The sequence below is a fragment of the Dendropsophus ebraccatus genome, chromosome 9, assembly GCF_027789765.1.
Source record: "Dendropsophus ebraccatus isolate aDenEbr1 chromosome 9, aDenEbr1.pat, whole genome shotgun sequence".
NCBI lineage: Eukaryota > Metazoa > Chordata > Amphibia > Anura > Hylidae > Dendropsophus > Dendropsophus ebraccatus.
This window is the reverse complement of record NC_091462.1, coordinates 100,206,499-100,221,324: the sequence shown is the minus strand read 5'-3', so window position 1 is coordinate 100,221,324 and position 14,826 is coordinate 100,206,499. Positions and strand designations below refer to the sequence as shown.

The 14,826-nt window shown below is 45.2% G+C and overlaps 1 protein-coding gene across 1 annotated transcript; it reads left to right on the top strand.

Moving 5' to 3' along the window:
- Positions 1-4,341: 4,341 nt before the first annotated feature.
- Positions 4,342-9,634, top strand: GFER (growth factor, augmenter of liver regeneration). The gene is made up of 3 exons (XM_069984055.1): positions 4,342-4,564; positions 6,802-7,010; positions 8,321-9,634. Exons 1-3 carry the CDS (start codon positions 4,361-4,363, stop codon positions 8,481-8,483), a joined length of 576 nt encoding a protein of 191 aa, XP_069840156.1. The 5' UTR covers positions 4,342-4,360; the 3' UTR covers positions 8,484-9,634.
- The last annotated feature ends 5,192 nt before the right edge of the window (positions 9,635-14,826 follow it).

Sequence of the window (14,826 nt, the reverse complement as noted above, 5' to 3'; positions counted from 1 at the left end):
AGATTTCTATTCGAGACGACCATAGAATGGTGTCTACGGCACGGGCGGAGATGCGTGCTGCCGCGAACGGGTATGAGTGATGGAATCCACCGGAACTTCGCCGTGTGGATTCCTCAATGTGAAAATATCCTCAGACTGGAAAGAAAACACCACTTCCTGCAGGACATACAGCAGCTGATAAGTATGGGAAGACTGGAGATTTTTTAAATAGAAGTAAACTACAAATCTGTATAACTTTCTGAAACCAGTTGATTTGAAAGAAAAAGATTTTTGTTGGATACCCCTTTAAGTGGATCCAGTTCCAATATAATAATAATGTTAGGGAATTATTATTCATCCACTGTATTGATCTCTCATGTAACTGCGTCCTCCTTTTTATCTGTAAGTTATCAAAACTCGTAAAGTAAGAGTAAATGGTATCTAAAAGTAATAAAAAAAAATAGCTGTTTATTTCATGCGATTTCAAAGTATAAAGAAAAACGTGATTGAATAAAGTTTTGGCATCGATACCAGGAAAAAGACATCAAAGCTTCAAGTGAGTCAAACACTGTACCTGCCGCCTGTCAATGTCACAGCCTGTCAATATTTTATTGTCACAGACAAGGAAGTGGACGTCAAAGTATTTAAGCCTTCGGCAAACACCTCATCATGGCTCGCTCGAAATAAGGAAATAAAAATACATGGAAATGGCAGGTGAGGAGAGGAGCGGAGATGAAGCGTCAAGAAACAAGACACCTTCAAACAAAAAGCCAGTCTTCTATGACAAAGGCTTAAGGGTTTTTAGGAACACCTGTTATGTAGTAGGCCGTGAAATGTACACCTGGGGTGGCCGCTCAGCTGTGGTTTCCTAAGGCGAACAAAGACGATTGTTTGCCTGAAAGTTACTGAAATACAACAGTTACCGTGTATGCTATCACATTATATAATACAGTATGTAGGTAGGAGGTCATGGTGTGGTGACTCAGTCAGTGGTTCTCCGTCCATTGTACCCAGTGGGTAACGCCTGGGCCATGTGTTACATTACTAATGTTGGTTTGTTGCTTCTATGCCTGGAATCTGGTAGTTTAGTGACCCTATTCCCAGTTCGCTATAGTTTAGGACCCTGTGAATTGTTTAGTAGTTTGGTGGCATCTAATAGATGAGTTGGTGCCCATGAACTGGGGCCTAGTGGTTTATTACATCAGTTACTGATGTCTAGTTGTTGGATAACCATGCCCTTGCTGTATACGAAGTACACAGTGTTCAAAGGGTTGGTTCCTAAGTCCCTTGTGTCCATAGGTTTGATTCCCAATGACATGGGGGGAGATTTATCAAACATGGTGTAAAGTTAAACTGTCTCAGTTGCCCCTAGCAACCAAACAGATTCCACCTTTCATTCCTCACAGACTCTTTGGAAAATGAAAGGTGGAATCTGATTGGTTGTTAGGGGCAACTGATTCAGTTTCACTTTATGTTTAATAAGTTTCCCCCATCGGGTCCAGAGGCTTGGTTCTATGTCCCTGTTTCCAGAGGCTTGCTTCTATTCCCTAATGTACAGAGGCTTAGTTATATGTTCCTGATGTACAGAGGCTTGGTTCTAAGTTCCTGATGTTGAGAGGCTTGGTTCTAAGTTCCTGATGTTGAGAGTCTTGGTTCCATGTCCCTAATGTACAGAGGCTTGGTTCCATGTCCCTGGTGTCCAGAGGCTTGGTTCTATGTCCCTAATGTACAGAGGCTTAGTTCTAAGTTCCTGATGTACAGAGGCTTGGTTCCATATCCATGTGTCCTGAGACTTGGTTCCATGTCCCTAATGTACAGAGGCTTGGTTTCATGTCCCTGTTGTCCTGAGGCTTGGTTCCATGCCTCTGGTGTCTAGAGGCTTGTTTCCATGTCTGTGATATACATAGGCTTGGTCCCATGTCCCTGGTGTCCAGAGGCTTGGTTTCATGTCCCTAATGAACAGAGGCTTGGTTCCATGTCCCTGGTGTCCAGAGGCTTGGTTCTATGACCCTAATGTATAGAGGCAGGGGAGCATTTGTTTGGGGGTAAACTCCCGCCAGGTCAGTTGGTGTGGTAGCTGAGTGGGTCTAGGGTCACTTGGGCACTTGTCACGGTAGCCAGGAGTGGCATAGTGGAGTGGAATAGAACCCGCCCCTGACAGTCTTGGCACCTCACCAGCAGAGTTAAGCGTAGTGATGTGTGTGCGGGTGGGGAAGAGACAAGCCAGAGTCGAGTGCTTTAATAAAATGGGACAGTTTACAGGGTGTAACCGTAGTGCAATATGAAAGAATCCTTGTGGCAACAATACAGTCCAGTGTAATACAGTAGATACAATCTTGTGAGAACTCAGGTGCTTGTAGCTGAGGTAGAGATCAGGTGCTTGTAGTAAGAAGGTGCTTTGCAGTAGAGAGAGTAGATGAGTTGCCCAATGTAGAAATGTACTCTGCTGGAAACAGTAGAGGTGTGTAGAAGAAGAGAATAGAGAATACTCATACTCACAGATGACATCAGGGAACGAGATGGCAAGATGCAGGGGCGGCGGTTAGCTCTGCAGTCCGCAGCAGGGGATGTGAACTGCAGTACAGGGGCCTCGGCGGCGGCAACAGGGGGTGCTGGTGATGGCTATAGCCCTGGTACTACTCCCACATCATCTGCTCATACTATGAGCAGATGATGGGAGTAGTAGAACAGTGCATATGTGGTGGCGGCAGGTGTGTGTGCATGTTGGTGATGGGGATGGCCCTGGTACTATTCCCTCATCATCTGCTCATACTATGAGCAGATGATGGGGGGAGTAGTACAGTGTATATGTGTCCAGCAGGGAGGGAGGGGGGAGGTAGTTAGATGCACAGGCACCTCTCTCCCTCCCTGCACGATGCCCTCCAAATGTATTGATTGAACACACTTATGGAATACTTTGGGGAGCAAGGACATTTGCTCCCCAAAGTATTCCATAAATGTATTCAATTAATACAGCATACTGTACATTACCTTACATACACTTCTATAGGCACAATACAGTGCCATAGACTTCTACATATAGTGCACCCCCTGCTGGACACTCCATAGGAATTACAACTGATTTGTGACGTCACGGTTTTTTACAGAATCTAAACCCTTCCTGATCTACTAAATTAAGGGAAATATATATAAGTATATGTGCATTTCCCATAATAAACATTAGGAATTTGTCTACCTTTGCATAAGAAATAACATATTAAAAAATATGTTTTGGCCGGAGCTGTCCTTTAAGGGTTGTACTCTACCTAAAACTGATGTCACAGTATGCTGGGCACAACAGTTGTTATTATCAGGCATGGGTTCCATTAATTAGAATAGGACCTGTGCCTGATACTCTCTGGGTGGCAGCAATAGTAAATATTATTCTCTATCCTGTAAGCAGCCTGGACCATATCAGGCCAACATCACAAGGCAAATAGTGGATTTTAATTATATCCGTAATCTCCCTATTACCTACTGTGCTCCTGTATAATCACAAAGCATACACATACACCAGCATCACCCTCCAAACAACCAGGAAAAACAAGATGGAATACCTGGAACGTCCTGTCACGTCCAGCCTGGTGGGGAGGAGGAAAAAGAAACAAATCATTATTAACACTAATGCACAAAATGTTAATATACAGAATGCAAATATACTATATTCTAATATTACAGCAACATATATAACAATACAATCCAGTCTCCTAGCATCATGTTATAGAGCCGGGAAGCTGAGCGGACTGATCTATTACTATGTGAGGAAGGGTTCAGTATAATCTCATTAATTCATCTCAATCTGTGGTCACTGGCAGAGTCAAGTGGGCGGTCCTATGGAGGTCTATGGGAGGAAAACACTACAACTACAGCGTGGGCAGCGCATAGAGGTTTTTTTTTTGTTTTTTTTTTTTGTTTTTTTTTTTAACCTTCAGGGGTGTACAGTATGGGGGGGGGAAATTCCCCAAATTGTGTAAAGAAACGCTTCACCCTGGGCATGCTGCATCCCCCCAAAAAAAATAATTAAAAAAAAAAAACATTTAAAAAAGCCATTTCAAATATCTATAAACACAAAGAACATTGTGGCGTTTTGTTAGCGCAAAAAAAAAAGTGTGAGACTTCTTCAAGAATCTCTTCCAGTGGCTTGCTTGCGCCATCTGCTGGTGATTCTGCGGTACTGCAGCGCGAATTGGGAAGGATGCTATAGTGAATATCAGGGGGCCCTCCCATTGTGGACCCCAACATTGTTGCACTAGGCATAAAGAGAGTGACGTAATCATCAAGGTATACAGAAAAAATACCCTAAATATATTATATCTGAAGACCGCAGCGGCCGGACACACAAGGGTTAATCGTCTTCTGCATGTCAGTGTGAGCTCCCAGCATGCACCGCGCTCATGTCAACATGGCGGCGCCCAGTGACCGGCAGGCTCCCAATCCTCTCAGCGGGTTCCCGTTCGCTATCCCGGGGGTGAAGCAGGATGGGGGCGCCCAGGAGAGAGAGACCAAGGCTAAGAAGCCGTGCAGGGCCTGTATGGACTTTAAGAGCTGGATGAGGGAGCAGAGGAGGCAGAGTGCGGCCCCGCAGGTGAGCTGTGACCCGGGCACGGTGGGACGCCTTCTGTGTAAGGAACATTGGTGTCGCCCATAGCAACCAATCAGAGAGCAGCTCTCAGCGAGGTTGGAAAGTAGAAGCAATGAGCAGATTGGTTGCTATTGGCAACAGAGTCATTGTGGGGGCGACTGTATAGAGACACTACAACATGAGGGGTGACTGTATCCTGTATACACTGATAGGAGGGGTGATTGTATCCTGTATACAACTGATGGGAGGGGTGACTGTATCCTGTATACACTGATAGGAGGGGTGACTGTATCCTGTATACAACTGATGGGAGGGGTGACTGTATCCTGTATACAACTGATGGGAGGGGTGACTGTATCCTGTATACACTGACGGGAGGGGTGACTGTATCCTGTATACACTGACGGGAGGGGTGACTGTATCCTGTATACACTGACGGGAGGGGTGACTGTATCCTGTATACACTGACGGGAGGGGTGACTGTATCCTGTATACACTGACGGGAGGGGTGACTGTATCCTGTATACACTGACGGGAGGGGTGATTGTATCCTGTATACACTGACGGGAGGGGTGACTGTATCCTGTATACACTGACGGGAGGGGTGACTTTATCCTGTATACACTGATGGGAGGGGTGATTGTATCCTGTATACACTGACGGGAGGGGTGACTGTATCCTGTATACACTGACGGGAGGGGTGACTGTATCCTGTATACACTGACGGGAGGGGTGACTGTATCCTGTATACACTGATGGGAGGGGTGACTGTATCCTGTATACACTGATAGGAGGGGTGACTGTATCCTGTATACACTGATAGGAGGGGTGATTGTATCCTGTATACAACTGACGGGAGGGGTGACTGTATCCTGTATACACTGACGGGAGGGGTGACTGTATCCTCTATACAACTGACGGGAGGGGTGACTGTATCCTGTATACACTGACGGGAGGGGTGACTGTATCCTGTATACACTGACGGGAGGGGTGACTGTATCCTGTATACAACTGACGGGAGGGGTGACTGTATCCTGTATACAACTGACGGGAGGGGTGACTGTATCCTGTATACACTGACGGGAGGGGTGACTGTATCCTGTATACACTGATAGGAGGGGTGATTGTATCCTGTATACACTGATAGGAGGGGTGATTGTATCCTGTATACACTGATAGGAGGGGTGATTGTATCCTGTATACACTGATAGGAGGGGTGACTGTATCCTGTATACACTGATAGGAGGGGTGACTGTATCCTGTATACACTGACGGGAGGGGTGACTGTATCCTGTATACAACTGACGGGAGGGGTGACTGTATCCTGTATACACTGACGGGAGGGGTGACTGTATCCTGTATACACTGATAGGAGGGGTGACTGTATCCTGTATACACTGACGGGAGGGGTGACTGTATCCTGTATACAACTGATGGGAGGGGTGACTGTATCCTGTATACAACTGATGGGAGGGGTGACTGTATCCTGTATACAACTGACAGGAGGGGTGACTGTATCCTGTATACACTGACGGGAGGGGTGATTGTATCCTGTATACACTGACGGGAGGGGTGACTGTATCCTGTATACAACTGACGGGAGGGGTGACTGTATCCTGTATACAACTGACGGGAGGGGTGACTGTATCCTGTATACAACTGATGGGAGGGGTGATTGTATCCTGTATACAACTGACGGGAGGGGTGACTGTATCCTGTATACACTGATGGGAGGGGTGATTGTATCCTGTATACAACTGACGGGAGGGGTGACTGTATCCTGTATACATTGATAGGTGGGGTGACTGTATCCTGTATACAACTGATGGGAGGGGTGACTGTATCCTGTATACAACTGATGGGAGGGGTGACTGTATCCTGTATACAACTGATGGGAGGGGTGACTGTATCCTGTATACACTGACGGGAGGGGTGACTGTATCCTGTATACAACTCACGGGAGGGGTGACTGTATCCTGTATACAACTCACGGGAGGGGTGACTGTATCCTGTATACAACTCACGGGAGGGGTGACTGTATCCTGTATACACTGATGGGAGGGGTGATTGTATCCTGTATACAACTGACGGGAGGGGCGCCCGTACCCTGGGGGCGGTGACGGGAGGGGCTCCCGTACCCTGGGGGCGGTGACGGGAGGGGCGCCCGTACCCTGGAGGCGGTGGCGGAAGAAGTGACTGTATACTTTATGTAGTGAAATGAGTGACTTCTTTCTTTTCAGGAGGGTGACGTGGAGGATAAGGAGCGCCCCGCCGAGTGTCCATTAGATCGAGAAGAGCTTGGCCGCAGTACCTGGTCCTTTCTGCACACAATGGCGGCGTATTACCCAGACCAGCCCTCCGGCAAACAGCAGCAGGAAATGAAATCTTTCATTAACCTTTTCTCCAAGTTTTATCCCTGTGATGAGTGTGCGGAGGACCTGAGAGAGAGGTGAATGCGTCCCCCACCTTCTCACTGAGCGAGTTCTCTGGGGACAAGATGGTACAGGGCTAATAAAGCATATCGCCTTTCTTCCTGAAACAGCGCCACACCTGTCTGCAGGTTGTGTGTGGTACTGCAGCTGAGTCTTACTTTAGTAGAGCTGAGCTGCAATACCAGATGCAACCTGTAGACAGGTGTGGGAGATTCTATATCACTGAGTTCTCCACAGATTTCTCCAGGAGTTGTGTCCATGAAGATCCTGAAGATATTGAATAGTGGACATGGACAGAAAGCAGCATGACCCACTTAAGGAGAATTTGAAAAGGTTGTACAGGCAAAATCCACAGGATAGGGGAAAAGTTAAAGATTGGGGAGGTGTCCAACCTCTGTACCCCTTGTCGATCTCTGTAGTGGGACCCCTGCTTTGTTTTGTGACAGGTTTATTCATTCCTATGGAGGTCCTGGAGACAGCAGAGTACAGCGCTCTTCCTAGGTACTCTGCTTTTTCAGCAGCTTTATAGGAATGAAAAAACGTGTGAGTCACATGCGGTACCCGCAGCTCTATTCATCCCACAGAAGCTGAGGGGTCCACTACGGAGATCGGCAGGTGGTACGTAGGTCAGACCCCCCACGTTCTCCTACTTTTCCCTTTTCCTGTGTATAGGGGAAAAGTCGATTTTGCCTGGACAATCTCTTTAAAGCGACTCTGTACCCACAATCTGACCCCCTCAAACCACTTGTACCTTCAGATAACTGATTTTAATCCAAGATCTGTCCTGGGGTCCGTTCGGCAGGTGATGCAGTTACTGTATGTATTGAAAAACAACTTTTAAACTTGCAGCCCTGTGCCAAACTGGCGTGGCCTAGAGTATCTGTGCCCTAACTTTGCACCGTCCCTCCTCCTCCTTAGGGATGCCCCTGGCAGTATTTTTCCTATTCCTCTGCAGTGAACATTGCATTAGAATGATCCAGCTCATGTGCAGTATTCACACAGCTGATGAATAGGAGTATACCTGCTTGGAGCATTCCTAATGATGAGGGGGACGGGGAGAAGGGACAGAGAGGTTCTGCCAGCCTAATGCACAGACACTTTAGACCACGCCAGTTTGACACAGGGCTGCAAGTTTAAAAGTTGTTTTTTAGGACAATAACTGCATCACCTGCCAAACAGACCCCAGGACAGATGTTGGATTAAAAGCAGCTATCCGAAGGTACAAGTGGTTTGGGGGGATCAGATTGTGGGTACAGAGTCACTTTAAGGTTTTCTTGCCTTGTTTGCATTGACCTGATCTCACTAACGTGACCCGATCTGTTTCCAGGCTGTCGAGTACCCAGCCGGACACCAGTACCAGACACAACCTGTCCCAGTGGATGTGCAGGCTTCACAATGATGTCAATAGGAAGCTTGGCAAGGATGAATTCGACTGCTCCAAGGTGGATGAGCGATGGAGAGATGGGTGGAAGGACGGCTCCTGTGACTGACATGTGCTCACGTCTATTTTCTTACTATCGGGAGAACGCCCAGTGGATGCACAGACATCAGTCAGTTTTAGGTTCAAGTGTATTGATTTTTTGTTGTGTTTTCTCAATGCTGTTGATGTATCGACAGTCTGTAGGTGACGGACGCACATTGACATTTTCTTTAATCGTGACCAATGTGAATGACTATGTAAATAACAGGAGATTCAGCATATGATGCCAGAAAGCCACTTCAAAAGGTCAGAGCTTTCTAAGAGACAGAATAGTTCTCCATTGCAGGCAGTGGGCTGTGCAACTATTTTTGCTTCATAAGACGGACTCGACGACCTGGGCAAAAATGACGTCTCACTTTACTTGTCATAAATCCCCAACATGTCCAATTGTCTTCATTGAGAATCCAAACTGTTGTTTATACAGTGCAAATTTCTTCATTGTGGAAAAAACAAGTGACATTTTCATATGGATACTGTGCAGAAATCATATTGGGTTGTCAGGGCATGCATTGGCTTCATTGTATGGGACTAATGCCTGTCCAAAGCTGTGGCAAACATTGGTGTATTCTTCTGACATGTATGTATAAAAATAAACCCCATAGGGGAGACAGCTGCCAATCAGATACTCGTCAAAAAATGAAAGCAGCAACCTTATTGGTTGATGTCGACAATGAATCCATTTCTTTACACCAGTTGTACAAAGGGGTATTACCAGCTGTCAAAATATTCCCTATGGTAGGATAGGGGATAACAAGCTGATTGTAGGGGTTCCAAAGGTCAGAAGAAGAATATAGGAAAACCGTCCCCACGAATGAACAGACGGCAGCATCTATGTGTTACCAGTGATCCATTCATTCTCTGGGGCTTCTAAACATGGCCATGCACTAAGCTGCCAAGCCTCTTTTCTCCTCTGTCCATCAAAGTACATAAGCATGTGAAGACTTGCTTTTTAGGAGCCAGGGGAATACAGATCAATGATTGATGTCAGCCGTGCAGGATAGGGTTTGTAGTCCTAGTTGCTACCCACATAGGCTGCTCTGGTAAGAAGCACATAGGGCGCAAAAGTTTGACAAAAAAGGTAATTATTAGAGATGAGCAAACCTGGAGCATGCTGGAGTCCATCCGAACCCGAACTTTCGGCATTTTATTAGCGGTGGCTGCTGAACTTGGATAAAGCCCTAAGGCTATGTGGAAAACATGGATATAGTCATTGGCTGTATCCATGTTTTCCAGACAACCTTAGAGCTTTATCCAAGTTCAGCAGCCCCAGCTAATCAAATGCCGAACGATCGGGTCCGGTAGGACTCGAACCTGAACCCGGTTTGCTCATCTCTAGTAATTATACATGCTTAGGTGTTCTATCAAGGCCTTTCAGGTTTTTGGGCAGGTTCAGACTACGGAATTCGCACGGATAAAATACGCTCACTGCCGCACGCCTCTCCGCCCATGCCATAGACACCATTCTATGCACTGGCGGATTCCGCATTCCGCCGAAAGAATTGACACATTAATTCTTTCGGAGGATAGCAGAATCTGCCGACCCATAGAATGGTCTTTGGATTTTATACGCGTGAATTCTGTAGTCTGAACCCGCCCTTTTATACTAACTCAGGAATACCCCATTTAGGCCTGGTTTCTGGGTAAGTCTGGTTGCCAGGCAGAGAAATCAGTCTTTAGATTTTTCAGATCAAGGTAGAAGTGATTCTGAAATGGAAGGCAGAGAGAGGAGAAGGAGGTTTAGCAAGACTAGTGAATGCAAACCCACCGATACTGACCGATACTGGAACAGGACGCTCATTCAGGATGAATGTGAGAGAGGAGACAGCAGAGCTATGTGCCCTCCCCACATCAGTCAGTGAGTGCTTATACAGGCACATACTTATACAGCAGCATGGAGTCCTGTGGCTTCTAAATATATATAGTAACACTGCAAGAGGAGTTAGTACATGGCTATAAAGTCACAATGTCATCCCAGAATGTGATGGAGTCTGCGCTGGAAAGGGAAAGGTAGGACGGCACATTGGGCTATGGTGGTGGCACAGGAGAGCTCCTCCTGTATATGCACAGCATCCCATGGGAGTGAGCAAAAGTGCAGTAAAAAGCATAGAAGGAGCAGGTTGTAACTACCTTAGATTCCTATAACACATTATTCCCGTCCGGGAGTCACCGGTTCTAGGTAAAAATTGACAAGCATGACAGTATAAGTGCTTAAAATGTACATTGTACGTCCTGTTTGTACTCCTGGTTATAGATGAGCGAATTGACAGTACATACAAATCAAATCGCTTTTTTAGCTCTGCATTCGGCTTATCAGCCTGCTGCCTTTGAAGTATGTGCTGCTGTGCCTCTGGTGCCTGGAAAAGAAGAAATTTCCCAGGACTGGATCCAGCTTTCCCAGGCACCTGGAGCAGCACGGACTTCAAAGGCAGCAGGCTGGTAAGCCGATTGCCAAACTAACAAAGCGATTTGATTTGTTTGTACTGTCAATTTGCTCATCTCTACTCCTGATTTATGTTTGCACTGGACCGATTGCTTATATTGTTATATTGCTTATACTGTTATATTGCTTATATTGTTCTACTGCTATAATATACTTATATGAGACTGTGTATTGTGGGCTTATATCAGAGATTGTACACCAGCAGATGCCTGCCATGTTTCTTGCTCCTCCTTTTGTACAAGTGCCATTTTTTCAATGATCTATTTGAGCTGCTACATTGTAAGCCATACAGTGAACTCTATGTTTGGATACTTTCTTTTAATATGGGGGGGGGGGAACTTTCTAAATAAAAAGCTGAGATTGATAACATTATTAGATAACAATTTTATTAGTGCTAAGCGTATATGGTATTCCGATCACAGACCTTTATATAGCTTATCTAGGATAGGCGGAGTAATGGAAGCATGTGATATATAAAGTACAAACTCTATATGGATCTGTCAGCTAGTGACGTCCAGAAAAGAGTAAACTACCATATAGCCCACAATAAAACATTGCACCCTCCTTATCTGCATCTCTGATGTCACTTACTGCAAGTTAAAAACTGACAGGACAACAATGAATTGTACTTTGCTGCTGATATTAAATGGGGTGTTCTACTCCAACATAACTTTTGATATGTTGCTGCCCATGGTGAGACTGACAATTCATTCCATACTTGTTATTATCTATTCAGTCTCCTTCCCCCAGTTCTGAGCTGCTGCTTTCTGCTGAAGACACAAAAATCTGTATGTGAGCTTTTCTCTCTGTCTGCCCCTCCTCCCTCTTTCTTCTGAGATGGCTGGTGGCTTTTTTTTTTTAAACTCGTTTTATTGAAGGAGAAATAGCAGACACAAGTAACAAGTCAAATGACATCCATCTTGTACATGACAGCTCAGCAGAGCAGATATAAATGCGCCTGTGTCCATAAAACAGATACAAACACTGAAACAGGACAGTAAGAACCAAATTACATAGGTTTGGAAAGTGACCACACCACACAAATCATTAACAAAAAAAGAAAAAACACAGCGAAGGACAACTCTACACCAAGGCAGCATAATATTGCCTTATTCATCACCGCGAGGTGAAGGGATATTACGCTCGTCCATCCGCACAAACCTACTAGGTTGAAATGCAGTTAGAGGCGAATCACACCACCGACCCCATACTTTGCGGAATTTCCCAGAACACCCTCTATGTTTATATATAATAAACTCATAAGACAAAACGGAATTGACTAGTTTTTCCATTTACTCACTGATGGGGGTCCGATGTCCATCCATCCCACTGCTATCGTCTTTCGTGCCATAAGGGTATGTGCACACTGAGCAATTCTCGAGGAATTGTAGCTGAAAGTTTTCAGGCAGAATTCAAGCAGAATTTAAGCCCCCCATTGACTTCTATAGGATTCCTCTAGCAGATCTACAGCAGAAAATTCTGCTCGGAAATTCTGCAGTGTGAACAACAGAGCAGAAAACCCATTGAACACAATGGGACTTTGCTCTGTACATATTTTACGGGAGGAATTTCAAGCTGAATTTCGAGCTGAATTTCAAGCTGAATTCCTCGCCTTTTCCTCAGTGTGCACATACCCTAAACAAAGATTCTCTCAGGAAAATCCTGTGATAGTGTGGCCATTCTTCTTCATCTAATAGACCCAGTAAACACACTTTGGGCGTACATGGCACCGTGATACCTATAATTTGCGACAATTGGGTCAACACTTCTGACCAAAAGGCGCCAACATCTGGACAGGCCCAGATCATATGCCAGAAGTCTATGACCTATGATATTCCTCCGAAAGATACCTGCCCATTCTATGCATCCGTACCGGTGTTAAATAGCTTTGATGAATGATAAACAATTGATTCATTCTGTTGTTAACGGCAGGAGAAACATACAAATGGGAGGACAGGATATCAGACCACTCATCTTCGGATAATTCACCCAAAACATTGCGCCATCTATCTTCCACTGGCAGAGGGTTATTCTCTATCCGGTACTGAATAAGAAATGAATATAATGCAGAAATTAGGCCTCCAGGTCCCTGAGACCTAAACACCCCAATAAGTGGATATTCAGAGAACGGCAAAGAAGACCTTGGGAACTGGGAAAGCATGTCTAAGCTGTAAATATCTATACATAGACCCCCTAGGTAAATCATATTTATCCTGCAACTGCTGAAAAGAGCAAAACGTTTGATCCCTGCACACATCTCCTACTCTACATATTCCATGCCGTATCCAGAAGTGAGGTTCCAATTGCTCAGAAAAGTGTGGCAGATTAGGGTGATACCACAATGGCGTTTCCGTCATCACTCCCTGAAACCGTAGTAACTTTTTAACAGCACCCCAGACTTGTGAAGCTAGATTATGTAATGGAAGGAGCTTAGTAGGCTTCAGAACCCCCTTCTCTAAAACTGGCCACAGATGTTATGGCTGGTGGCTTTATCTGCAACCTTGTAGCTTCTTTGTAATGCTGGGAGATTAATCACAGTGAGTTCATCAGCAACCTGACCTCAGAATAACCCCCCCCCCCCAACATTACAAAGAAGCTACAATGTTGCAGAGAGAAAAGCTCACACACAGATTTTTGTGTCTTCAGCAGAAAGCAGCAGCTGAGAACTGGGGGAAGGAGACTGAATAGATAATAACAAGTATAGAAGGAATTGTTAGGCTCACCATGGGCAGCAACATATCAAAAGTTATGCTTGAGTGGAAAACCCCCGTGTGGGCTATACATTCACAATCTGTATAAGGCTATGTTCACACTACGTATATTTCAGTCAGTATTGTGGTCCTCATATTGCAACCAAAACCAGGAGTGGATTGAAAACACAGAAAGGATCTGTTAACACAATGTTGAAATTGAGTGGATGGCCGCCATATAACAGTAAATAACGGCCATTATTTCAATATAACAGCCGTTGTTTTAAAATACCAGCAAATATTTTCCATTATATGGCGGCCATCCACTCAATTTCAACATTGTGTGAACAGAGCCTTTCTGTGTATTCAATCCACTCCTGGTTTTGGTTGCAATATGAGGACCACTATACTGACTGAAATATACGTAGTGTGAACCCAGCCTAAAACTGTTATAAGATCTAAACATCTCAGTGTAGCCTGGTTACAGAATAGAGGCTGGTGTACAATCACTCAAATGATGTCTGCTAAAGACTGACATTGGGACACGGTATTATAGCTGCAAGACCCCGACCCCGTAGGGTTCCACTGAATCAAACATAGATCCCTATGGTACTTTGTAGTGATTAGACCCCCCCTTTTCTTTGTTTTATAAGATGTATGTGCGAAGAATCTGTATCTTATATGAAATAGCATTTTTTGTTTTTTGGGGTGACCCCGTTTAGAGTCCTGCACATGAGGTATATACATTGAGGAATGTAAAATGGTAGGTTCACACTACAAAATCCGTGCAGATAAGTTCCGGCGGAATCCACCTGACCATAGACTGGTGTCTATGGCACAGGCGTATATGCACGCTGCCACGAGCGGGTACGAGCAACAAAATCCACCTGAACTTATCCGTGCGGATTCCGTAGTGTGAACCCACCCTAAGTCAGGAGCCATGTCTCCATGAAGAATGCATCCTGCAATATTGGTGGGAGACGAATCTTTCTTCGTGTCTTAAAGTAAAAGTGCTGTAGACTTTAAAAGCGGGCACAGCATCGGACTGAGAGGAGCAGGAGGGTCAATTTGAGGAACTGCAATAGTGTTGGGAATGAGAAACCTAAGCTGCTATGGACTGGAGCCCTGTTGTCTTTAGTGATGAATCCAGGTTATGTTAAGAATCTGATGACAGTTTGGAGTATGAAGCCTTGTAGAGAGCGCTTCAATCCTGCCTGTGCTGT

Coding starts and splice junctions, on each gene's coding strand:
- GFER (XM_069984055.1), top strand. CDS start 4,361: ATGCACCGCGCTCATGTCAACATGGCGGCGCCCAGTGACCGGCAGGCT. Junction 4,565..6,801: donor GGCAGAGTGCGGCCCCGCAG/GTGAGCTGTGAC, acceptor CTTTCTTTTCAG/GAGGGTGACGTGGAGGATAA. Junction 7,011..8,320: donor GCGGAGGACCTGAGAGAGAG/GTGAATGCGTCC, acceptor ATCTGTTTCCAG/GCTGTCGAGTACCCAGCCGG.